This window comes from Trematomus bernacchii, unplaced genomic scaffold (genome assembly GCF_902827165.1).
Source record: "Trematomus bernacchii unplaced genomic scaffold, fTreBer1.1, whole genome shotgun sequence".
Classification (NCBI taxonomy): domain Eukaryota; kingdom Metazoa; phylum Chordata; class Actinopteri; order Perciformes; family Nototheniidae; genus Trematomus; species Trematomus bernacchii.
In genome coordinates this window covers 30216829-30243895 of record NW_022987739.1, presented here as the reverse complement: position 1 = coordinate 30243895, position 27067 = coordinate 30216829, and the positions used below count along the sequence as shown (strand labels likewise).

Sequence of the window (27067 nt, the reverse complement as noted above, 5' to 3'; positions counted from 1 at the left end):
GTCAGGACAGTGGCGCTACGGCTATTGGGCCAACTCCACCAATCAGGAGGAGACAGCCACGGCCATTGCCGTTCGAAAGCGCTGGAGACGCTGTAGTACATATGCCAGGCCTGTAGATGGTGCTGTTCTCACATAATCAGCCCTTGCAAAAACAGAGCTAACATTTGGCATGGCTAAAATGCATGATCTGTTTGGTATTTAGAAAAGAAAAAGTATAAATATGCCTTATATAGGTATGGTCCTACACTACATTATTAAAATATAGCATGATAGGTCCACTTTAAGTATAAAAAATCCCTAAAAGAAGTGACATACTGGACCATTGTACTTCTTTTCATGACTAAACAACGAGTCACATGTGGATATTTGTATAGCTTTTCATGATTCTAAAATACTTTTTTTAGACTTAAAATCCCTAAAACAATTTGAATCAATTACCTCTTCAAGCTTCTTGCATTCTTAAAATAAATAAAGTATAGACTATTCTCACATTTTCAGGAGTTAGATGTGCTTAAGTGAAATACTAACACTTTGACTCCGGGTTTTTTTGTCTGTGTGGCAGGTGAACAGCAGTGAACAATTATAATCAATTACCTCTTCAAGCCTCTTGCATTCTAAAAATAAATAAAGTATAGCATATTCTCACATTTCAGGAGTTACATATAGTGAAATACTAACTCTCTTTTTTTGTTTGTCTGGCAGGTGAACAGCAGTGCTCGTGGGGGCGTTCGATTCGTTGGCTCGGTCCTCCAGCAGGTGAGCGGGGTCACTAACGGTGGAGTTCACAGCCCAAAGAGGGGCTGCCGCTCCCCCCCGAGATCCCCCCCCCGAACCCCACCTGGAGACGCAGAGCTGGAGGAGCACACCTACAGTCCTGGTGAGACCCTCCCTGCAAGTTCGTACTTCTTTGGTTATTATTATTCATTTATTGAAAACAATATCCCTATTGATTTGAGTACATATTCTCCACAAATACAGGCGGTGACAATACAACAATGACACATGCTCAAATGAGTCAGTGATTCATGTTTATTAACATAACTTACTTTACACACTTGACCACGTAACAACATTTAAAAACAGTGAGAAGACATGGGATCAAATCAAAGTGACAGAAAAATTAAATATTAATTAATCAAATTAAAATAACTGAAATAAACCAAACCAAATATGTAATTGGTTAACTGGCACATTTCTAAATGAGATATCTAGATTGCAGTGGTTTTTATGAAAACAATTTTTTTCATAATTTATGTTTCTACAGTTTCTGCTTATGATGTATGGTTTAATTTTGGCTAATCAAAAAACAACATTTATTTCAGTCCTCGGCTCGTTTCAGCGATCACAGGGTTAACAATTAATATTGCAATAATAAGTTATCAGTGGTTGAAGAAGTACTCAGATCTTTGACTTAGTAAAGTATGTGTAAATGTATGAGCATCAAAATGTACTTAACTAAAAGTACTCATTATGCCCTTTTCAGAATCCTATATATACATTCAATATTATTGATGCATTCATCGTCACTTTGATGTTGCAGCTGAAAAAAGTTCATTTAATTTACTTTATGTATTAAGTGCCGTAGCTTAATCAATAAGAATACATAATTTATGAATTGATTTATATATTTGTTATTAATAATCAAAATCTGCAATGTAGTAAGTAAGTACAATATATTTATAATGCACTTTTCCCAGACATCGTCACAAAGTGCTCAACAAAGCATTAAAACATCATACGAATCATAAAAGATTAAAAGACCACACAAGCCACGAGTTAAGAAGTGCTAAAAACACAATACACAATAAAATCATAGAATAAAAGCACACAAGTTACCAAGTTAAAGTGGACCTATCATGCTATATTTGAATAATATAGTGTAGGACCATACCTATATAAGGCACATTTATACTTTTTTTTTTTCAAAATACCAAACAGATCATGCATTTTAGCCATGCCTCATTTTGCTCAATTTGACAATTTCTAGCTCTGTTTTAGCAAGGGCAGATTCAGTGAGAACAGCACCATCTAGAGGCCTGGCATATGCACTACAGCGTCTCCAGCGCTTTCGAACGGCAATGGCCGTGGCTGTCTCCTCCTGATTGGTGGAGTTGGCCCAATAGCCGTAGCGCCACTGTCCTGACGTCAGGACAGTGTTCAAATCTGGATCAGTTTTTATCAGATCCGTTGCAGCCCCTTTTTTAGAGATTTGGGTATGGAGGAAAATAGAGAGGGTTGTGTTTTCTGACACTTGGTGAGTTCCCTGGAACACCGGGGACACATATTCATCTACAGTATAAAAGACGTACAAAAGTGCATTTTGCATGATAGGTCCCCTTTAAGTAGTGTTGTCACAGAAGTGCAGTGCAGTAGTAGGAGTATAAAGAAGTGTAAAATGGAGGTTCTCCAGTGAAGTACCTGTCCATGTGTTCCTGCCCCTCCTTCAGACCTGAGGCTGCTGGTGTTCTTCCACTGCTGGGCTCCGGGCTGCGCTCCTCTCGACTCGCTGGCCTGTCAGTACCACCAGGGGGCGCTCTCCATGCGCGTCTCCAGGAAGGGTCAGGTGGTCAGCTCCCTGGAAGCTGATTGGCTGGAGCTCACCGCCGCTTACTACCGAAAAGGCTGGTCGCTGGTGGACTCCTTCGTGTACTGGGACACGCCCAAAGGTTTGGATTCATGTCGGATTCACATCACTGAACCTGGATAGATACAGGCAGCAGGGGGGGGGGATACTCTGATTTTTAATTAGGCAAAAGTAGAAATACCACTGTCTAATAATACTCCAATACAAGTAAAAGTACTGAATTCAAAATGAAAGCTTAGTGAAAGTACAAAAGTATTATCAGCAACATTCCCTCTCAAAGATTTTTCATATTATTCTGTTTTGATCTCCAATGAAAAGTGAGATGTTTCTATTGGTATAGTTTGTCATTTGTGTCAATTAACACTTGACTTTTTTAAATATCTCATGATCATTTTTTTATATAATCGATAATTGTTGAGTCTTTGACACTTTTGGGCGAACAAAAAGTCTAAATACACCAAAGTATTTACTGTACATTGATATAAGATACAAAAGGAAGCAGGACATATTCTCATCTCTCTTTGTTTTGCTTGAATTATGATAAATGGATGATCAAAATAGTTGCTTGCCAATAATGTTTCTGTCATTCGATTTATCTTTTAATAATCTAATTGTTTTGGCTATACTTTGTGAACTACCAGGTAGCATGTTACTGCATCATATCACACGTTTCTGATGTAACTAAAACCTAAATCTGTCAAATAAAGGCAGTAAAAAGTAGATTTAACTATGAGATGTAGTGGAGTAAAAGTAAAGAGTAGCAGAAAATAAAAAATCTCAAGTAAAATACCTCAAAATTGTACTTTAATGCATACTAGTGCATAGTCAATGTAGTAAATGTTACATTTCTAAAAAGTAAATGCATGTGACAGTTTGTATTTCCTAGTTTGAATTGTTTTTAGTTAGGTGTTTCCATCTGTAAGTTAAAGGTGGGGTAGGTCATTCACTTCAGAAACACTTTTTGTTATATTCCATGGAATGCTCTTAACATCCCGATAGCAATGAATACATGAAATGCTTTGACAATAAATCCATAAAAACATGTCATCTATGGAAGCCGTGGTACTGGTACACGACCAATCATCTGAGCCGGCCCGGCTAAAATAACTGGATGGCCTACCTGCCTGTCAGCCTTCCATCTGTGCACAAACTTATCTCGTGCCCTCATTGGTAACACACACTCACATACTGTAACACACACACAGACACACACACACACTCACATACTGTAACACACACACACTCACATACTGTAACACACACACAGACACAGACACACACTCACATACTGTAACACACACACAGACACACACACACACTCACATACTGTAACACACACACACTCACATACTGTAACACACACACACACTCACACACACACACTCACTCACACTCGCATACTGTAAAATAACTGGATGGCCTACCTGCCTGTCAGCCTTCCATCTCGTGCACAAACTTATCTTGTGCCCTCATTGGTCATGTGCGCGTTCGTGTGTGTTGGAGGAGGGGCTCTGTAAGGAAGTCTGAAGGAAGGGGCAGATTTTTTTCGGCTGCGTACTTTCAAATTCTAGCGCACTCGAGGAGCTGGTTTCTCCATTCTTACCTACCGTACCTTTAAGGGAGTGAAGAATATTTGGGATTTTTTGGTTAAAAGGGTTAAGAGCGACTGGTGTTTTCCTTTCCTTCCTTCCTCTACCTTTTCCATTATAATTTTTTCTCATAAAACTGTGATTCACACAAACACACAGACTCAGCCACTTCCTGTTTTGGCTGCGGTCTCTCCTCTCTCCCGCTGACGGTCTAAATCTGGAAGTCTCCCCGACCTCGACGACCTCACTTCCTGTTCCTCTGCGGAGAAGCAGGCAGAGACCTCAGACGCCTGAAATAAATGGACATAATACACACACACACATACTGTAACACACACACACAGACTCACATTGTAACACACACTCACACATACACACATTGTAACACACACACTCACACACACTCACACACACACTCGCATACTGTAACACACACACTCTCACACACACACATACACACACTGTAACACACACTCACACACACGCACATACTGTAACACACACACAACCACACATGAACATACTGTAACACACACACTCACACACTCGCATACTGTAACACACACACTCTCACACACACACTGTAACACACACACACACACACACACACACACACACACACACACACACACACACACACACACACACACACACACACACACACACACACACTGCAACAAGATCCCTCCATAGCAAGAGTTTAACCTATTTCTAAAAACTGGGTCAATATCAAGCCAATGACATCCTCTTTCTGTTTCCTCTGCCTTGTTTTCACCACTGAGAATACTTGCTGTTAATCATCTGCCACCTGTAATAAATGTGTGTTACTATATGCAATGACACAACGTGACAATACTTTTTAAAGTGACTTCTTGTGTGTTTTATTCCAGGCGAGCCGGTGCCCAGATCTCTGGAGGGACTGTTTGTGTACGAAGAGAGGAGCACCTCTCCTCCCGCCAACGACACCATCGTGGTGGAGCAGTGGACCGTCATCGAGGTGTGTGTGTGTGTGTGTGTGTGTGTGTGTGTGTGTGTGTGTGTGTGTGTGTGTGTGTGTGTGTGTGTGTGTGTGTGTGTGTGTGTGTGTGTGTGTGTGTGTGTGTGTGTGTGTGTGTGTGTGTGTGTGTGTGTGTGTGTGTGTGTGTGTGTGTGTGTGTGTGTGTGTGTGTGTGTGTGTGTGTGTGTGTGTGTGTGTGTGTGTGTGTGTGTGTGTGTGTGTGTGTGTGTGTGTGTGTGTGTGTGTGTGTGTGTGTGTGTGTGTGTGGTGTGTGTGTGTGTGTGTGTGTGTGTGTGTGTGTGTGTGTGTGTGTGTGTCATAATGATTGTGCATGACCTCAATCTGACAGAAGTTACTTGATGTCAAAATGAAAGTGCAGTATCAGTCAGGAAACAGGATTTGTTTAAGGGTGAGAGGGCAGTACATCTTATTGTCTTGTTGATTGTTATTATGTAAGCTGTTGTTATTTGTTTTATATGTAGAGCCATTTCACTTTTCCTGATCCTTACATTGGGTTTGTCTTTTCTTGTTCTACTGATACTGATTTCTTTCCAAATGGAGTTTTTGAGCCTTCGGTTTTGCTTTTCCTCACTTCCTTGTGTCATTTCTGGTCCCAAGAAACCAAGATGGCTACGGTCAAAATGCCAAAATCAAATCTCAAAATCCTCGACTATAACCAACAGGTGACGTCACAGTAAATCCAGACTATTAGCTAGCTGTATCACTGAGCATGCTCCTTTTCATGCTCCAATCAATGAGAGGGCTGCCTATTTACACCCCGGGCTACCCTGGGAAAACTGTTCTTTTTAAACTAGTTCCCCCCAAAAAACGAGACAAGGCTAGGCGAGTTAAATAACTGTAATTAGGTTCATAGCTTTATGACATGTTATAATGCAGACATGTTATCAAAGTCAACTTTATTGTCAATCTTTCAGTTTGTGTGTACAGAGAGATCGAATTACCGTTTCCCACAATCCTGAATACAAATTATAACCACGGACATACAATATATTCTCCTTCCTCAACACCCGACTGTTGTAAGATGCTCTTATATAAATGTATTTATTGTGTTTTCTCTCAGGGCTCTAATGTGAAGACGGACTACGGACCCCTGCTTCACACGCTGGCTGAGTTTGGTTGGCTGCTCACCTGCGTGCTGCCCACTCCCATCATCCGCCACGACAGGTAGATCTAACACCAACTCAGTCTGATCTGCACCTTTTTAAAGCTGCTATAAGATTACAACAAGCTAACGTGTGTGTGTGTGTGTGTGTGTGTGTGTGTGTGTGTGTGTGTGTGTGTGTGTGTGTGTGTGTGTGTGTGTGTGTGTGTGTGTGTGTGTGTGTGTGTGTGTGTGTGTGTGTGTGTGTGTGTGTGTGTGTGTGTGTGTGTGTGTGTGTGTGTGTGGTGTGTGTGTGTGTGTGTGTGTGTGTGTGTGTGTGTGTGTGTGTGTGTGTGTGTGTGTGTGTGTGTGTGTAGTGTGTGTGTGTGTGTGTGTGTGTGTGTGTGTGTGTGTGTGTGGTGTGTGTAGTGATGGGAATCTGGCCACGAAGCAGGTTGTGTTTCTGCAGCGTCCGGTCAGAGGTCAGGCAGCGGGGCAACAGAGGATCCCGGTAATAGTATTTATTTACTCTTTATTTGAAACAACATTAAGAGAGAAGACACAAAAATTACATGATATTAAACAAACAAATACAAAAAAGTATAGAGGCATTTGTATGCATCAATATTTATGTATATAGTATAACGAAATAAATCCATCTTAACATCTGTCAGTGTGGAGCTGCAGGGAGGAGCTTTCTATGTGGCTACACTGCCCCCTGCTGAGCAAACTTGAAACTGCACTTCCGGCGTTCATTCTCCCCACTGCAGATTTTGAAAGCAGGACTTTTACTTGTTGCACTGTGTATTAGTGCTTTAATTGAGTAAAATATCTACTTGTTCTGTCAGTTCCTTTGAAGCTAGGACTCTAAGACAGGCAGTTTTTGTTACTAAAATCTAAAATCAGTTAAATATGAATAACTTTGCCCTCATGTATCTAACTCCTGTTCCCCCTGCAGACCCTCTCGGTGCACAGCGAGGTTTCCAATCGCTCCGTGAGTCGGTCGGTCAGCAGCCCCCTCTCCCCCCCCGAGGATCCCTCTCCCACCGCGGGGGGCATCGGGGGCTTCCCAGTGTTCGGGGGTGGGGGGTATCCCAGCTCCCTGTCCCACCTGGAGGAGGGGGGCTTCGAGCAGGAGGAGGGGAAAGCTGAGGTCACCTGCATGTGAGACGGAGGATTACTGAAGGAAAATCCACGGACATTTTTTAATTTAACAGAGACTTTAACGTAGAAGAACTCGGCACTTTTATAAAAATAATGTTTTTCATGAAGCCATAATGAGGATGAGGTATACTTTTAGATCTATGTCCAGACTTTAAGATATGTTAAGGGAAGAAACACATACACACTTTATGTTCTTCAAGTGCACATGGGAAATTGTCACATTAAAGCACAGATTTCTGCACATTTTTGGAAACACTGGTGGTGAAATGTGGTAAAATGGCGCCAGCTCACATCATCTTAAAAGTTGAATTCCTTCACAGTTAAACACATTTTATTTTCCCATTATTATATATGTGTGTACATGTTCTTCCACACCTTCACATGCGCTCCTTGTATTTCTAAATAAAAGCTCCTCTCCTATGAAAGGAAGGTTATTCAGGTCACTTTATTCCTGTGTACTTTGGTACTGACAGTAGTACATTTGTACACATAACAGTATTTCTCTGAGGAAAGTCTGAAGTATTTTCCAGTTCTGGTGCTATGAGGATTCATATCAGTGTTTTTAACCTCCCTCCTAATTCGTGCCATTTCGTAATCATTCTGGAAATGGTTGTGTCTCATCATGCATACATTTAAAGTATTATTTCATATCTCATCAGCCATGATATGCATTGTTTTCCTTTAGTGCAAAGTGCTGTTTTGCAGCTTGTATGGTACTGGAAATACACCTGCTACTTTTCTTATATTAATACAATAACATATGTAATTCCTTAAAGGGTAACTTGTATAAAGCATCAGTTTGTTCTAAGGACTACAAGTCGTTCCGTTGCATTGTGGGTAATGTAGGCGACAGGTTTAGAATAGGAACACAATCATGAATTTTATACTTTTTTTTATAAAACGGTATGTGAACAGTGTTATAGGAGGGACTATGTTAAGTGGAGTCCTATAAGAGCAACGAAAGGGATTTTTTTAAGAGGACACATTGCTGTTGTATATATATTTAGATCAGAGTTCCCGTTAGAATATTTTTTTGCCGGTCAACATGTCCGTTAAAGTTGAAATCTTCCGGACAAAATTAGATAAGTGCCGGTTAAAGGTCTTCTTTGTTATTTATTGAGCTTTAAAACAAATTGATATGATTCGACATTAAACAAACTAATTATAGTAGATTAACTACATTATTCAAAAGTGTACAGTAATTTACAAAAACGCGGGAATAATAAACGGAGCGCTCTCTCCTTCTCCTGACAGCCCGTCAGTATCATGCAGCTCGCGGATCCAGTAATGAGTGACCCGACAGTAAAACTAAACATATCTATAACTAGTTTAGGTAGTTTGAGAGGTAATTAAAATAGCTACGTGTGATTTTCTAACCTGAAGTGTGTTTTGCTCTGCTCGCCGCTGCAGGGGATCATGCAGAGCTGCGTGTCGACTCGTCAGCAGCAGCCGATCTCTCTCTCCTGTCAGATTAGACTTTACTCGCATTTATGTCCATATCGATCAGATCTAGCTAGTTCTAGCTAATGATATGACTACCTGCTTGTTAAAAGACACCTAAACAATAAGCGTCGCTATGCAACCGGATGAGGCCACAAAGTATAGCGCAGCATTATGCATTTGTTTACATGCCCACCGGAACCCCGAGGCATTACCAACAGATCAACGCACAATCAACCCATACAGGACATCTCTTTCTCCACATTAAGTGTTAGACATTAGAATTGACAATTTTTGTCTGTCACATACTCTTTTGTCTGTCACATACTATTCTTGTCTGTCACATAAGTGGCGCAACTGATGCGGTATTGCGCTAAGGGAAAATTATTTTGACCGGACATTTTGACCGGAGAGATTTAGATTTGCCGGACTTCAGCATATTTTACCGGTCATTGTCCGGTAATTACCGGCTAACGGGAACTCTGATTTAGATGTTAGTATCCATTGTGCAGATTTGGGTTTCAGATAAATGTGATGCATGTTATTTTGCTTTTTCGGGGAAAAGAGATGAAATGCAACTAGTTCAGGTATATCAGTGATGTACACACCACTCATTTATACATGTTTTAAATGTATTAAACTCTCAAATTCTGTGTCAGCATTTACTAAATTTCAGTTTTAAAATTCAAGCCTTTCATCTAATTTTCTTTTGCAGATTTGTACATTTTGCTCCCTCTTTTTATTGTATTAAACATTTATTTCCCATGGTTTGAGAGTCGTGTCATTAACAGCATCGTATACAGTGTTCATTATGACTCGTTCCTGTCCTTATTAATCCTGTTGAGTTTCACAGGTTCAACCGTTCAAAGCTTTCGGTACCACTTTACAATAAGACTACCCTTATGGACTCACAAAGGGTTTATAATAATAATAATAATAATATATTTTATTTATAAGCGCACTTTTCATTTGCGTAAGCAAAACTCAAAGTGCTAAATTATAATTAGGTTAAGGATTAGGTTGTAAACACTTTATTAATCAGTAAGGACCATTTATAAACCAGTTCTAACATAGTTTTCATACATCAACACAGGCTCACTATTTAATAATAATAATAATAATATTATTTGGCAAGATGACTAAGCCTTATATTGGCTACTTAGCGAGAATCAACTCAGTGAACAACAGATACCAAGGATGCTGGCTGATGAAGAACACGAAGTAAGCTAGGTAGCCAATATAAGGCAGATGTGGATGAATGATGTGAAATATAATCAAGTGTTAAATCAGACTTTAGTTCCACCTGGAGTAAATTCACAAGCTACCCTGCAGTATACAAAGTCATTCAAACTAGCTGCACCTTTACCAGCTTTGAGAACACTTTCATGATCAATCATCATAAAACATATCATATATATTATTCTGAAATGGAGCCTCAGTGACCTTTGAGATATCACCCTCTTTCAATCCCAAGAAATCATTCCTCCTCAAAGACACATTCACCTCTGACAGACTTTCACTTGTGGACTAGAGTTATCCTGTGGATGAACTCAAGAAACACTATCTCCGCCTACAAGGCCTTCCCCTTCCCTCTTTTCCAAAGTGCAGCCTCTCCTACTAATAGGTGCAGATAACTTTCACCTCATTACCCCAACCAAAAGAGTCTCTTTGGGTCCACAGGGGGCACCAATAGCCCTCCAGCTAGGTTCAAATACAAGATCTCACTCCTCACCCATCAGTGCATCCACTGGAACACTCCTTCATACCTCAAGGAACTACTCTCCTCACAAACCTCCACACGCAACCTCCATTCTACAACCAACCATCTGCTTCCCCCCCCAGGACCAAACTCTGCACCATGGGGGGGCTTTCTGTTCACCTGTGGAATTCCCTCCCAGACAAACTGAGGACTCCACAGACCACTGGCTCCTTTAAGAAGGGCCTAAAAACTTTCTTTTTTTTTTAAAGCCTTTTATTAAACTGGTGTTTATTTAAAAAAAGAAGTATATTATGCCCCTTGTAGCACTTTGAGATTACTTTTAGCAATGAAAGGTGCTTTACAAATAAAATGCATTATTCTTATTATCATTAGGTTGGACACTACAAAGGCCCCCCCTATTCAGGAGCCATCGGATGCCCCCCAGATTCTCTTCACCCCAACTTGAACCCCCGATGCCGAACTCAGTCGTCAGGTGGAAAAACTATGGCAGATAGGTGTCCTCCCCTTTGTTGGGAGTCGGGAGAGCTGATAATTTATTCCGGCAAATTACTCAGACCTACTAATTGACCTAACAGAAGTTATTGAGTCTATGTACATTTACTGCTTGGCTCAGATCCACCAACGTCAGCAAGATCTCACCTCTATTAACTCCTGAAGAACCAGGTTCAATTAACTGCTGTTTCAATTCAGACGACCCGCTAAATCTGTTTAAGCGATCCCGAAGGATTTTGGTATCAGTAGTGAGGTGTTGCCCTACCTAAGTGTGAGTGTGGCAGTGTGCAATCTTACCTTTCAAGCAGGAGAGGAGAGCACAGATGTCTTTTAAGTTGTCCCAATACAAAAGGTGGGATCAGTTTATTTGAAGAAAAATTGGTCCACACTTATACAGGGTTTTTACCTTCTCTCGTTACATGACAATAATATAAAACATATCATGCGGTGGTCATTTTCTAATCTGAAACCTTAATTCATAGTTTAGACATTTATTACACAAAATTGTAACTCCAACTTCCCAATTCAGTTGTGACATTTAAAAGTGTATTTCTCCTTAAAGGTGGGGTAGGTAAGTTTGAGAAACCGGCTCGAGATCGCTAGAATTTGAAAATACACAACCGGAGAAAATCTGCCACTTCCTTACAGAGCCCCTCCTCCAACACACACGAACGCGCACATGACCAATGAGGGCACGAGATAAGTTTGTGCACAGATGGAAGGCTGACAGGCAGGTAGGCCATCCAGTTATTTTAGCCGGGCCGGCTCAGATGATTGGTCGTACTTTTTACAGTACTACGGCTTCCACAGATGACATTTTTTTAAGGATTTTTTGTTTGTTGTTGTTGGATCGGGATGTTAAGAGCATTCCATGGAATATAACAAAAACTGTATCTCGAGCCGGTTTCTCAAATTTACCTACCCCACCTTTAAGTCAGGAGCCCCCCTCCCTGTGTACTGCTGTGAGGGAAGAGGGAAGAAACTGTCTCTCCTCTCTTATCAGTGACACCCATAAACCATAATAGGCCTTACACACTCAATTTAACAAACCACTTGTGTTTTGTTTATACTGTAAATATAGAAAATCATAAAATATGAAGCATTTTCATTTTGGGTTATACAAGAATATAATTGATTATAATTCACTTTCATTTTAAGTATTCAACCTAATATGGAGATCTCAACACTACCCTGCAGTATACAAAGTCATTCAAACTAGCTGCACCTTTACCAGCTTTGAGAACACTTTAATGATCAATCATTATAAAACATATCATATATATTATTCTGAAATGGAGCCTCAGTGACCTTTGAGATATCACCCTCTTTCAATCCCAAGAAAACATTCCTCCTCAAAGACACATTCACCTCTGACAGACTTTCACTTGTGGACTAGAGTTATCCTGTGGATGATCTCAAGAAACACTATCTCCGCCTACAAGGCCTTCCCCTTCCCTCTTTTCCAAAGTGCAGCCTCTCCTACTAATAGGTGCAGATAACGCTCACCTCATTACCCCAACCAAAAGAGTCTCTTTGGGTCCACAGGGGGCACCAATAGCCCTCCAGCTAGGTTCAATTACAAGATCTCACTCCTCACCCATCAGAGCATCCACGGGAACGCTCCTTCATACCTCAAGGAACTACTCTCCTCACAAACCTCCACACGCAACCTCCATTCTACAACCAACCATCTGCTTTCCCCCCCAGGACCAAACTCCGCACCATGGGGTGCTTTTAAATACTATTATTAAACTTGTGTTTCTTTAAAAAGTATATTATGCCCCTTGTAGCACTTTGAGATTACTTTTAGCAATGAAAGGTGCTTTACAAATAAAATGCATTCTTATTATTCTTATTCTTATCATTAGGTTGGACACTCCAAGGGCCCCCCCTATTCAGGAGCCATCGGATGCCCCCCAGAGTCTCTTCACCCCAACTGGAACCCCCGATGCTGAACTCAGTCGTCAGGTGGAGAAACTATGGCAGATAGGTGTCCTCCCCTTTCAGGAAGAGCAAGGCATCACCAGATCCAAGAGCCCCTCCAGTCCAGTGGACCCCCTTCCAGCAGCTCATTGACCGGGTCCTGCGTCCCACTCTCAGTATGCAGATATCCGGATGACTACATCGTTCAAAGTGAGATGTTGGGGCAGGTAAAGGCGGGGCTCCAAGCTAACCTGAAGAAGAGTGAGTTGGGGTATCTGGGGTCGATGGAGTCTCCTCTTTGGTGCCGGGATGGGTGGGAGGTGGTGGTAGGTAGCAGCAGGTGTACACATCTTTCTTCTTAAGAAAAGCTTTAAGTACAATTGATTGTTTTTGTTCATTTAATATTGAGGAGAGCTAACAGGAAGTCTCTCATCAGCTGCAGCCTTCTTCTTTATTTTCCAAAATGCCTCCACGCTCCTCTTCACGTCTCAAACTCGCCCCGTGATGAATAAACTGAGAACAAATAAAACCTGAGCTTGCAGATTTGTCTGGAACACCAGAAAAACGTGTTGAAACCTCAATAAATAAACTTCACACGGTACGACCTCTCACCTTTCTGTGTGTCTTCACTTCCTGTCACCTGAGAGGAGAAGGAGAGAGAGAGAGAATAATGATGATAATAAAACTAAGAGAAACAGATAATGATGAAGAGACAGAAAGAAGAGTGTTGTTTTCCTCTGAGGTCATGCTCCATTAAAGAGTTTCATATCTTGATGAATGGAGGATATGGTTTCAGTACTCACAGGTCTTCTGGATCTTGGCTCTGATCGTCTTTCCTTGTCCATATTGTCCGATCCTGTCGAGATGAACACAATCCAACAGTTTAAGATCCAGTTTAAAATAAGTGTTAGTTCTTTGAGTCAGCTTCAGAGTCCTGATCTCATGCTTTACATCCCATCATATCTTCTCTGCAAACACTACGACTGCCTGCCACAGCTCTCAGCTGCATGACAGGAAGTAACCGGTCATTGGTCTAGAACAGGGGGGTCCAAACTTTTTTCACCGAGGGCCGCATACAGAAACATATATAAAGGTCTGGGCCGCTCTCTAGAGGTTTACTGCCTCATAAGTTCAGTTATAAGTCAGGAAACTCAATCAAATGAAGGTAAAGGATGCTTGTTACTTGAAGATGCTTTAAGAAACAAAACAGCTCTCAGCTCTCCAGAGGGTTTACTTTATTCTGTCAGCAGCTCATTCCTTTAAACAGGAGCTTCAAATTGATTATAATTACAGGAAATATGAAGGGTTTATTTCACGCTTGTTATAACAATAAGTTATTGGGCTTTTTTCTTATCAAGTTAGATTTGTTAGAAAATGTTTTCAGCTTTAATTGACTGAATTTATTTTAAAGGTGGGCTCTTATTAACACATGAATACTACTGTGTAATATACGTGTACATATATATTTAAGAAGTACAATACAAGACAAGCAGAAGTTTCATGTGTGGGCCATATTTCATTATACTTTCAGAATTTGCTGAGGGCCGATTCCGAGGGCCGCATTTGGCCCCCGGGCCGCAGTTTGGACACCCCTGGGCTAGAAACTGAAAACATCCCATAAGAACAGACTACCTTTCCCACTCTTCTGTAAAACCCCATATGTCTGTTAGAGAGTTGATTACTAAAGTGTGGCTTTGCATTTTCAGCTGGCCTTCTATAGTTGATGGAAGAATGAAAGAGCCTGCAGTCAGTGGGTAACATCACTGATCTGTTTCCCCAGTGAGAGAAACACCTCCCTGTGGTTCATACAATACTGCTGAACCAGCAGAGACCCCTTACTGACCAGAGAGTCTCCAGTCTGCAGTCTGGACTCTCCAGAAGATCTCTCAGCAGCTTCTCTGAATCCTGCAGATCGTTGCCTCTGAGGTTCAGCTCTCTCAGATGGATGTTGGACTTCAGAGTTGAGGCCAGAGCAGAACAGCTGATCTCTGACAAACTGCAGTTCTCCAGTCTGAATAAAGAAAACATGATGAGGATACAAATCAGTTTATAATCAGATGTGTTACTCAACATTGAAATGAATGGGAACAAAAACATATGTCTTCTTCAGAAAGTCAACTTTATCCTGTAAAACTAATATTACTTCAGATGAACTTTATTCAGACGTTATCGTTTACTAAATATTAAAAACATAGATTTACTTTTAACAACTAACATCTATTACAGTTCCTTTAAGAATCAGTCAACATTTATCTCTGCAGTTCTTACTTTAGTACCTACAAATGAAAGTATGAATAAAAGAACATTTACAACTTTATAGATGTAAGTTAATTATGTAGAAGAATCAGGTTGAATAACTAATGAAACATGAGATCTCCAGCAGTAACAGAGAGTCAGTGAACTGACCCGAGAGCCTCCAGTCTGCAGTCTGGACTCTCCAGAAGATCTCTCAGCAGCTTCACATCTGAATTCTTCAGATCATTGAGACTCAGGTCCAGAACTCTCAGATGGATGTTGGACTTCAGAGCTGAGATCAGAGCAGAACAGCTGATCTCTGACAACCTGCAGAACTCCAGTCTGAATAAAGAAAACATGATGTAACTTTAGAAAACAATGTTCCTGTTTGAAATAACTCCAGGTTTAATAATCTGATCAGAGTCAAACAGGGTTTTAAAGGTCTCCTATCATGCTATTTTTAGGCATATATTATGGGTCTCAGATATATACAAATATATAAAAACATGTCTATGATGTGTTTTGCTCAAAATACCAAACAGATCATGCATTTTAGAAATCCCTCATATCCCTCTGTTCCAGCTGTTAGAGAAGAGCAGGTTCGGGTCCTGAGCTTGAACAAAGAAACAAAGGAGGTGGAGCTGTTCCCCCGTTTTTAGAGATGTGTGTACGGAGGAAAAGAGAGAGGGTTTTGTTTCCTGACACTTTGTAAGTCTCCTGACACCGGGGACACATGGTGATGAAGAAAAGACATCAGGAAGTGACTTTTGCATGATAGGAGACCTTTAATGTCAGAGATGATGTAGAAACAATCCATTGATAATCTGGAACTTTAACTTTGATCAGATGTTTAACAACTCCTTCATCTCCCTCACAGCTCATCAGTACTGACAGCATCTCCACTGACTCATGGAGCACAGAGTGAGTCTGTGGAAGCTCAAACTCTCTCCCTCACACATTCACCTTCTCTTTGTTATTCTGATCAATATTCAGTCATTAGCAAAAATGGAAAAATAATTTTAATGTATTTTTTTCAAATTCAGAAAATGATAAATACAAACAGATGAAGTTCAGTCAGTGAACTGACCTGAGATCCTCCAGTCTGCAGTTTGGACTCTTTAGTCCAGAACTCAGCAGCTCCACTCCTGAATCCTGCAGATGGTTCTGACTCAGGTCCAGATCTCTCAGATTGGAGGGGTCAGACTTCAGAGCTGAGGCCACGACTTCACAGTGAGTCTCTGAGAGTCCACAGTAAGTAAGTCTATAATAACACATATATTACAACATGTGTTAAAAAAGAGGAAACATAATGACCTCAAGCATTTGATGAAAAAAATATTTGACATATGTTCTGATTGAGATTTGCTGTTAGTCCATTTTATATATAATAATATATGATAATAGAGTGTAATGTATTGTCAGTGTGATCTGATCACAGGTCTGTGCTCCTGCTGTCACTGACTGTTACCAAAGAAACAGAAATTAAATAAATCACTTGACAATATTAGAGATGTACATATTTAAATGTTAATTAATATTTAGATGTGAATGATGGATGTTTTGGCTTCTCTGAGCATCTGGAAATGTATTGTGCACACAAACACAGTTAACAAACCAATAAAGTTTCAATATTTTAACCTGAATACCATCAGATGATCTCACTATATGAGTATTAAGACATAACTCTGGTATTGGTGGGATATGATATAGATCTGATTTTAAACTCTAACACATTGTGATAAAAACGTGTGTGTGTTTAATGATAAAGAAACTACTAGAAAGTAATAATAACTGATAACTGTAAGTCCTGCTGTGTGGTGTGATCACATGCTGAGAAACCTCTCAAGTCCTTCATGTGTTTGACATGTCGCCTCCATCACTCAATATGAAGAGAGAAACGCTTCAGTTTAACTATTATTATAAATAAATAGAAGAACAGTGTTGGTTTATTTTGCTCTCAGTATTTAAACAGCAGAAATGTCATAGTGTTTATTTGAATAATTAAACTTCTGATCCACATTAGTTTATAAAGTTAATCACATCTGGACTTACTTGAACTTCCTGCAGTTCCTCACAGCTGGAATCAGTCTCCGTCGTCCCTCATCTGATGTGTTGTACTTAGTCAGGTCCAACTCATCCAGAACCTCCTCTGACATCTGCAGCATGTAGGCCAGAGCAGAGCAGTGGATCACAGAGAGTTTCTTCTTTGATCTATTCTCTGACTTCAGGAACTCTGTGATCTCCTGATGTACTGAGAGGTCCTTCATCTCTGTCAGACAGTGGAAGATGTTGATGGTCCTGTCAGGAGAGATTTTATCACTGCTCATCTTCTTCAGGTTCTTGATGGCTCTCTGGATGATTTCTGGACTGTTGTCTGTGCGACCCAGCAGCCATCTGAAGAGCCTCTGGATGAATGTTGGTCTGTTGTCTGTGCGACCCAGCTGGCCTCTGATGGCTCTCTGGATGATTTCTGGACTGTTGTCTGTGCGACCCAGCAGGCCTCCTAACAGTCTCTGGTTGGACTCCAGAGAGAGGCCGTGGAGAAAGCGGACAAACAGGTCCAGGTGGCCATTTTCACTTCTGAGGGATTTCTTCATGGCTCCCTTTAGGAAGACATCCAGGGATGGGTAATCCTGATCTATGCGGTTACTGTTCTCATAGTCCCAGTCTCTCTTCAGGAAGTCCTTCAGTACCTCTGTGTTCCTGTTGGTGTAACAGTGGAACAAGTAGACTGCAGCCAGAAACTCCTGAATGCTCAGATGAACAAAGCAGTAGACTGTTTTCTGGAAGATCACGCTCTCTCTTTTGAAGATCTCTGTACAAACTCCTGAGTGCACCAAGGCCTCGGTGACATCAAGACCACAACGCTGCAAGTCTTCTTGGTAGAACATGATGGTTCTTTTCTCCAGATGTTCAAACGCCAGCCTCCCCAGCTTCAGAAGAAGCTCCCTGTCAGCCTCCGTCAGCTGCTGTGGACTCGTCTCATGTCCCTCTTCATACTTCTGCTTCTTCCTCTTGGTCTGGACCAGCAGGAAGTGTGAGTACATGTCAGTGAGGGTCTGGGGCAGCTCTCCTCTCTGGTCTGTAGTCAACATGTGGTCCAGAACTGCAGCAGTGATCCAGCAGAAGACTGGGATCAGACACATGATGTGGAGGCTCCTGGAGCTCTTGATGTGAGAGATGATTCTGCTGGACAGCTCTTCATCACTCGATCTCCTCCTGAAGTACTCCTCCTTCTGGGCATCAGTGAAGCCTCGTACTTCTGTTACCCTGTCCACACACTCAGGAGGGATCTGATTGGCCGCTGCAGGTCTGGAAGTTATCCAGACGAGAGCCGAGGGAAGCAGCTTCCCCCTGATGAGGTTTGTCAGCAGCACGTTGACTGAGGACTTCTGTGAGACATCAGACACAACCTTCTTGTTTCTGAAGTCCAGAGAAAGTCTGCTTTCATCCAGGCCGTCAAAGATGAGCAGCACTTTGCAGACAGCCAGCTGCTCTGCTGTGACCTTCTGTAAGGTTGGATGGAAAACATGGAGCAGCCTGAGAAGACTGTACTGCTCACCTTTGATCAGGTTCAGCTCCCTGAAGGAGAGCGGGATCACCAGACTGACATCTTGGTTTTCCAAACCCTCGGCCCAGTCCAGAGTGAACTTCTGCACTGAGAAGGTTTTTCCAACTCCAGCGACTCCGTTGGTCAGGACCGCTCTGATGTGAGTCTGTTGGTCAGATAAGGCTTTAAAGATGTCCTGGCACTTGATTGGAGTGTCATGGAGGGTCATCTTCTTGGAAGCTGTCTCCAGCTGCCTCACCTCATGTTGGGTATTAACCTCTTCACTGAGGCCTTGTGTGATGTAGAGCTCAGTGAAGATCCTGTTGAGGAGGGTTTCACTTTGATCAGTTCCTTCAGTCACACGTTCACATCTCCTCCTCAGACTGAGCCTATGTTCATCTAAAACCTCCTGCAGACCACTATCTGCTGGAAGAGAAGGAAACAGGAGAGAATAAGAAAATGCTTTTGAGAATATAACAATAAAACTAATAAAAACAGACTGAGTTTAAATGTTTTATAAACATTTTAATGTCTATGTTCTTCAACAGAATACCTAATAGAAAAAACAAATGAACCAGGAAGAGGAATAAGACGCTGCATGAGTTCGGCCTCTTACCTCGTACAGAGCTGGTCTGACTGGCTGTCTGCAGGCCAGCTCTGGTTCTGGATCTTTCTCCACACTGGGGACAGGAGGGGTCTCCTGATGGAGGGCGCTGCTCCCAGTATGAGGTGATGCACTGTCTGCAGAACCAGTGTCCACAGCTGGTAGAGACTGGATCCTTCAGGACGTCCTGACACAGAGCACAGCTGGACAGCTGCTCCTCCACAGGAACACCACTCTTCCTCCTCCCTCTGTGGAGAGGAACACATCCTTTATAGCACTTTACTTCAGAGGGGCTGATTCTCACCAAAGGTACAACAAGGGGGCACATTCTAGTTTGATATTTAAAAAAAGGTCTATATAATATATACCCTTGTGATCAGGTAGATAGCTTACAATTCACATGATCATAAAACCAGAGAGCCTCCTGTCTGGATTCATCACCCAGAGGAGCACATGTTCCCTGTATCTACACACACAGCTGTATTAACCTGGTACACTATAAACCCAACTTGCATAGAATCTGCTGTGAATTCATAGAAATAAACATATGGAAAGGATGCCTAAATAACAACAGAATGATACTGATTTGTAAAAAGCCTGAGTTAATGCTTTGTCAGGTCCGTCTCCAACACAACGAGCATAACATGTTTTAAATGTTTTTTTCTGAAGAGATGGGTTTGATGAAAGCTAGGCTAACATTAGCTGCTCCATCAACACTCAGAGTAACTTCATGAAGTCATAAGTACAGCAGTCACTATATTGTTAGCACCACAGACAGTCTCTGGTTTATACAGGAACATGAATAACCCTGATTTAATATGAGCTGCTGTAGAGCTCTGTTCTCCTCTCTGATTCCCCTCAGACCGTCAGAGACCACAGGAGCACAATCTCAACACTGACAGGTTTTTGTAACAGAGCGTCACTAACTTTACACTCAAGTTGAAATGTGTCACGCTGCACGAATACGCAGGTGATATGAATTTAACATCTTCACTTCCTTCGTGTTGCCAGGCACGGATCTGGGTCTTTGCATTGACTCTACATGTGATTTCACAAAACACTGTTTTACCTGCTAATGCTAAACACAACCAGCTCACCAGGTTATCACTATTATTAATAAACATCTTAAAAAGACATATCATAGATATGCCCAAGTAGTTAAATAATGTTTTGGACAATATATATAGTTTTTAAATCAGTATTTATCAACATTGTTGCTATTTAAAACCATTTTATACACAGATACAATGATAATATAATTGCATATTGAAATATCCTTAGATAATGTTAGCTTACTCTGCTGCGTTTTCCCTTTACAAACTGCTCACATGATATCATTAAAGAACAGTTTAATATATTAGATTACATCAAAACTGGATCCTCTTCAGGTCAGTTTACAGGAGAGACTCTTACTTTGTGTCTGAGGGTCCAGGTTCATTACTGAAGTATGGAAGCCACTGTTTAGACCGGTCACTCTTCAGAGACCACATGGAGACCGTAGACCCTGCTCTCTGTCTGTGGAAACAACACATGTTTAAACATCATTAGTTTATTTAAAGAGCAGCTTTTGATCTATGACTGTTCACCTTATTAAAGATGTTTAGAGTTGTTGAGTCGTGATTGTGGGTTTCTGTTGTTAAAATTAATTCGAGTGTGAAACGTTTTACATATTTGTATTTTATTTGCTTAATTTAACACAAAGTCCAACATGTAGAGTGTGAGGATGATTTCACTAGTAGATTATTTACTATCTCTGATGATGACAAGAAGCAAGAGATCAATTCAACTTTGTTAATGTACTATACTGGGTTTCATTAAACAGTTTAGATTATCAGATACCAACAAACTGGATCCTCTTCAGGTCAGTTTACAGGAGAAACTCTTACTTTGTGTCTGAGGGTCCAGGTTCATTACTGAAGACTGGAGGAAGACCCATAGACCGCTCACTCTTCAGAGACAGACCGCTGGAGACTGAAGATTTGTCCTCTTCCTCATCTTTAAAAGCACTCATCTTCTCCACACACACACACACACACACACACACACACACACACACACACACACACACACACACACACACACACACACACACACACACACACACACACACACACACACACACACACACACACACACTTATTAGTACAATGCATTAGTGATGGAATATTAGCCTTACTTATTTACAGTAAATTTCTGGGGGAAATAACAGGAACATCTTACTAGTAATTGCTCTCTGGCAATATTGTGTTGGTGTGTTCAAACATGGTGAGATACTACTTTGATTTTGATATGATAAACTCTATTTGAGAAGTGTTTCGTACGGTGGCCCGGAAGTGCAAGACACCACATCATTTCACAAAACACCACAGCATTTCACAAAACACAACAGCATTTCACATTGGACGGAAAGGGTATTCCTCTAGGGAGAACACTTCTTGTTTGTGATTGGACAGAGCCAGCCAGAGAAGCACTGCTGTGATTGGTTGTTTTAGCTGCTAGTCAAGAAATGACGCTTCGTGATTGGTCAGCACCCGACAGCGCAACATGTCCCAATACATCAACCGTTAGCTGTTAGCACACACTCAGAGCTCACAGCTCCTCATATCTGTTCAGAAACTGGACAAAAGTTAAACAAGTACAAACCACAGAGTGTCTATGTCATGGCGAATACAGTCGCTGCTTTATTTATGTCTGTATGACGTTGTTGTGAGTGTGGACGGAGCAGCTACAGGTTAGCTTAGCCTGATGGATCCGATTCCATTCAGAAAACACGCATTTTAAAAGCTTTTCGCCTGCCGTCTTGTCTGCAGACTTGTCAAAGCATTAATTCATGGTTTTTACTAACCGGTATCAGTATGTAGTTACTTCGGCATCACTTTGAAACGTGTATTACAATTAAATCACGGTCAATATGTTCATTTTGTTGTAGTTGGTATCTCCCATAGGATTTACATGGAGATACGCCCCGCCCCCTCTCCAGCGCGTCTTGTTTGAATGACAGGAGCAAACACAGCTGACAGCCGCGGTGAAACTCGAGCGATTAGAGCGATGCGAATATTGGGTAGTCTATAGCATTTACATGGAGATAAGCCCCTTAAAAACCATGAATTAATAAAGCATTAATTCATGTTTTTTTCGCATCGCTCTAATCGCTCGAGTTTCACCGCAGCTGTCAGTGTTTACTCCTGTCATTCAAACAAGACGTGCTGGAGAGGGGGCGGATCCATCAGGCTAAACTAACCTGTAGCTGCTCCGTCCACACTCACAACAGCGTCACACAGACATAAATAAAGCAGCGACTGTATTCGCCATGACATAGACAGTCTGTGGTTTGTACTTGTTTAACTTTTGTCCAGTTTCTGAACAGATATGAGGAGCAGTGAGCTCTGAGTGCTAACAGCTAACGGTTGATGTGTTGGGACTAGGGATGTGCATCTCCATCACTGAGGCCGATACGATGCGCATCTCGATACGCTACCAACGATACGATACATTAACGATACCTTTGAAACACCAGGCGATGCGATACGATACGATTCACCCCTGTTGCGATACAGTTCGATACGATTTGATTCAACATTATGCGATTCGGGGCGATACGATGCGATTCAACACGATGCAAAATAATGATACAATTCAATATGGTACGACAGAGGATTTTGTTTTATTCCTTATATGCAGCAAATCATACATTAACAAAAAAGTGCTTCACATATTTGCTTCTCTCTACTAGTACTGCACGTCCCATCATGCTGTTTCTTTTTTACCTTAAAAAAAAAAAAACACTTGGACCTTTCACAAACTGGCCTTTTCACAAGTGTAGTAGTGTTCTCTGTCTCCAGAGTACAGTTCAATTTTATAACACCTCACAGTTAAACAATTTAAGGATGCCCAGGATTAACAATGTGCAAATAACAACTACCATAGTGCAATGCACATACAACTGCCAGCCTGATGTGCTTAACACTCATTCATAGGCTAACTCACCAGTGAGCAGAAAGCAGTGGTTTCTATAGGAACAATAAAGAAAAATAACCTTTCACAAACAGGTATTTCATAACTGCTTACAATTGTAAGGAAGACATTTAAACTATTATTGGCAGTCACAGGCTGTTGTAAACTAAACACCACTCTCACTGACAGAACACCTCACTGAGTGATTGAACTCATATGTCTAACTTTCAGGTTTCTCTTTTCAGCCGCAGACCCCATGCTGCCTCTATGTGCGTCGCTAAGTTCCTCGTACTACTTGTGTACTTTAAAGCCGCACGGCATCGTTTACAATTTGCGAGCGATTTTTCAAGTTGTCCGTCTTTCTTGAAAAATTCGAAGTGTTGCCAAACGTTTGATTTGTAGGTATTTTTCGGTGCGCTGTGTTTCTCTTTCTCCTCGACTTCCATGTGTGTTGATAACTAAGACTCTCGGCCTCCGTAGTGGCGAAGCAAAGATCAAAGATCGTCTCTGCTGAGTGCTGACAAGATGAGGGGATATTATATGAATGAATCGTTTTTTTACCGATGCAAAGACGCTACAATCGATGCATCGCGAGTTCAACCCAAACTGTAGCCGATGTGCACTCTTTCAACCGGTGCACTCGCATCTTGAACGTTTATGCCGGTGCACCGATGCGAATCGGTGAATCTTAACATCCCTAGTTGGGACATGTTGCGCTGTCGGGTGCTGACCAATCACGAAGCGTCATTTCTTGACTGGCAGCAAAAACAACCAATCACAGCAGTGCTTCTCTGGCTGGCTCAGTCCAATCACAAACAAGTGAGACATTTTAATTCTGCTGATCCATTTTCTTAGGTCTTTCTCTCCTGTGTTAACGACTTGTAAAAAAAAAAATCATACATAAAACAGGTGAAAATGTTGAACGTGTAGACACTTTTTTAGAGCAGATGTCAAAATGACATAAGAATATTTTAGTTCACATTTGTCTCTCAGGGCTTTTTTAAAAACCCTGAAATCCTTCGTTACTCGTCCACATGATCATTTCCCTATTTTTCTCTACCACACAATGTTTTTTTTAAATTATATTACTGTATAATGTATCCTATTATTTATGCATGGAGACCAAACATTTTACTTTTTCAAACATGTTTTTGTTTTTGTTTTATGAAGTGATTAAGAAAGATGTGTCCTCTCTTTGATGCAGTAAAGATATTTGTACCTTAAAGGTCACCTATCATGCTATTTTTAGGCAATAGCATAGGTCTCAGATATATACAAATATATAAGAAACATGTGTATGAAGTGTTTTGCTCAAAATACCAAACAGATCACCCATTCTAGCCATGCCTCATATCCCTCTATTTCACTTCCTGTTTCAAAAGTGCTGATTTGGGGTATAGAGCTTTAAAAAAAAGAAGAAGTTGGTAAAATAAAAAAGGAGGGGGCTGAGCTCATGCCCGGCAGCTACTGTCTAAACGCCCAGTAAGACACACACACACGCCCAGTAAGACACACACACGCCCAGTAAGACACACACACACGCCCAGTAAGACACACACACGCCCAGTAAGACACATGCCCAGTAAGACACACATGCCCAGTAAGACACACACACATGCCCAGTAAGACACACACACGCCCAGTAAGACACACATGCCCAGTAAGACACACACACGCCCAGTAAGACACACACACACGCCCAGTAAGACACACACACGCCCAGTAAGACACACATGCCCAGTAAGACACACACACACACACACACACACACACACACACACACACACACACACACACACACACACAAAACCATCTTAATAATAAACTTGGTTAAAATACATGAAATCAGTCAGACAGACTTCAGACAGGTCGTTCTCCATTTTGCGCTGGGCTGTCACATGTTATGTAACTCTGATGAATCAGTAAACAGGAAATAATAAAAGTGTACAACACTTGCAGGAGTCTCATTGGACTCCAGATTGTTAACCAATAAGTTATTTTCTGACATCCAGTTTGACAGAGTAAATAATAAATGTGTTAAAAAGCAGACCCTGGTGTTAACACTCACCCTGTTGTTCTCCTCCTGTCGAGCTGTAAAATGGCGTCTGGCAGTCTGACAAGTCTGACTTAATACTTTCACTTCCCTCTCTGTCTACAGCTCCTCCTTCTGATTCATAACCAGCCTTATCAGCTGAACCAGTTCACATACATCACTCTGTTCAGTGAGATAGAAAAAGACATGCAGCTAAAAACAAGCTCAACAAAGTTATCAAAAGGACACAACATCCACACATCAGCGTCCATAGGATATAATTCAATCTGCTTTATATAACAAACAATGAACAGCGACTTCAATAAAAACACAAGGCTACATTTAACTAATTTACAAGATGTGCCAAAATCAGGGCTGAAATAGAGATTTCACCTCTAGCAAGTGTTTTAAATAGGAGGAAAAGTGTTTTAAATAGGGGCAGAGAAACAGGAGAGAAGCAGGCTGCAGCACCTCACTGAAAAGTGTTTTAAATAGGAGGAAAGTGTGCAGGGATGCTCAAATGCGTGTTCATGCAGTCCCTAAATAATGGTAATACTGATTAAACATCATTTCTAGGGCAGAAAGTATTTTAAAAGTGAGAAAACTATTTTAAATGGCTTAAAAAGCACCAAGTGATTTAAGTGCAGTTCCAAGTTTCCCCACAGGAGGGCTCCAGGGAGCGCATCACCCAACATGAGCACAGTGCATTAACAGTAGAAAATACGATAAGTAAAAAGGCAAATCAATTGATTTAAAGTGCAGGGAGGCTCCACACCAGACACAGGTACATTCCTACATCCCCAAAATAGTGACACTGATGGTTTAAAGTCGTTTCTGCGGGGAAAAGAGTGCTAAAGGTCTGCTAAAAGTCTGATAACAGTGTGGTAAAAGTCTGATTGTTTCAGAGACCCATAGTAATGATACAATAAACCATTTACATCTAAAAGTATTGATTACAATTCATTTTTATGGGGAAAAGTGCAGATGAGGTATTTTGGGTATTTTGGGCAAAACACTTCACTCAACCCTGTATATATATATATTAGGGCTGTCAAGTTAACGCGTTAATAACGCGTTAACGCAAAAAAAAATTAACGCCACTAATTATTTTAACGCGATTAACGCAAGTGTATTTTTTGTCCTCGGCCGCCATAGTTTCAGAGCGCATCGAGTGTAAAATACCATCTACAAGCTGATGCTGACAGCCCCGCTCCTGCTGCCCGCTTGTGGCAGACCACACTTCCACGCTCACTGGCAGGCCCGGACTGGCCATCGGGAGGACCGGGAGGGAGTGTGTATGTGTGGCGCGACTTGCGCGAGCGAGGCACACCTTACGTGTTGTTTTTGTTAGCATCTGGGGCTAGCTAGCTGCGCTAACGGATATAAGGAGCTGTTTCAATGACATTTCGCCGACAACTGCGCCGAGCACTTGACTTTATGCAGGTAGCCAGACAGTGGGACATTGTACGAAAAGTCAGCACACTCAGCACGGATAGTACGCGCAACATGATTGCAGCGTCCAGGCAGCTCCCATTCGAGCATATATGCCTTGAGCTCAAGGGTGTAACTTTGGTTTGAGAAGTGGGGGGGACACAAAACAGGGGGTCCTCCGCAATGAAATATTTTCTCAATTTAATTCCATTTCCTGCCTTTCTACAAATATATTAGGGACTATAGTGTT

At 41.4% G+C, this 27067-nt stretch overlaps 1 protein-coding gene and 2 long non-coding RNA genes across 4 annotated transcripts in view; 1 reads left to right on the top strand and 2 right to left on the bottom strand.

Annotated features, from left to right (window-relative positions):
- The window catches only part of rftn2 (raftlin family member 2), a 30759-nt gene extending 22898 nt beyond the window's left edge, over positions 1-7861 (top strand). Inside the window, exons 4-9 of one of the 2 annotated variants that reach the window (XM_034146157.1) lie at positions 703-877; positions 2448-2666; positions 5064-5170; positions 6252-6355; positions 6702-6783; positions 7231-7861. In XM_034146157.1, the coding sequence (XP_034002048.1) occupies positions 703-877; positions 2448-2666; positions 5064-5170; positions 6252-6355; positions 6702-6783; positions 7231-7440 (897 nt within the window). In that variant the 3' untranslated portion in view covers positions 7441-7861. Of the gene's footprint in view, positions 1-702; positions 896-2447; positions 2667-5063; positions 5171-6251; positions 6356-6701; positions 6784-7230 lie in introns of both variants that reach the window. The other variant, XM_034146156.1, reaches the window with a different exon arrangement.
- A 4450-nt stretch (positions 7862-12311) lies between these two features.
- Positions 12312-13870, bottom strand: LOC117495055. The gene is made up of 3 exons (XR_004557149.1): positions 13815-13870; positions 13624-13651; positions 12312-13524 (listed from the first exon to the last, which is right to left on the bottom strand). It is a non-coding gene; the product is annotated as an uncharacterized LOC117495055 (long non-coding RNA).
- A 6996-nt stretch (positions 13871-20866) lies between these two features.
- Positions 20867-25487, bottom strand: LOC117496089. Its single transcript, XR_004557240.1, has 3 exons — positions 25423-25487; positions 21287-21411; positions 20867-20915 (listed from the first exon to the last, which is right to left on the bottom strand). It is a non-coding gene; the product is annotated as an uncharacterized LOC117496089 (long non-coding RNA).
- Between the last annotated feature and the right edge of the window lie 1580 nt (positions 25488-27067).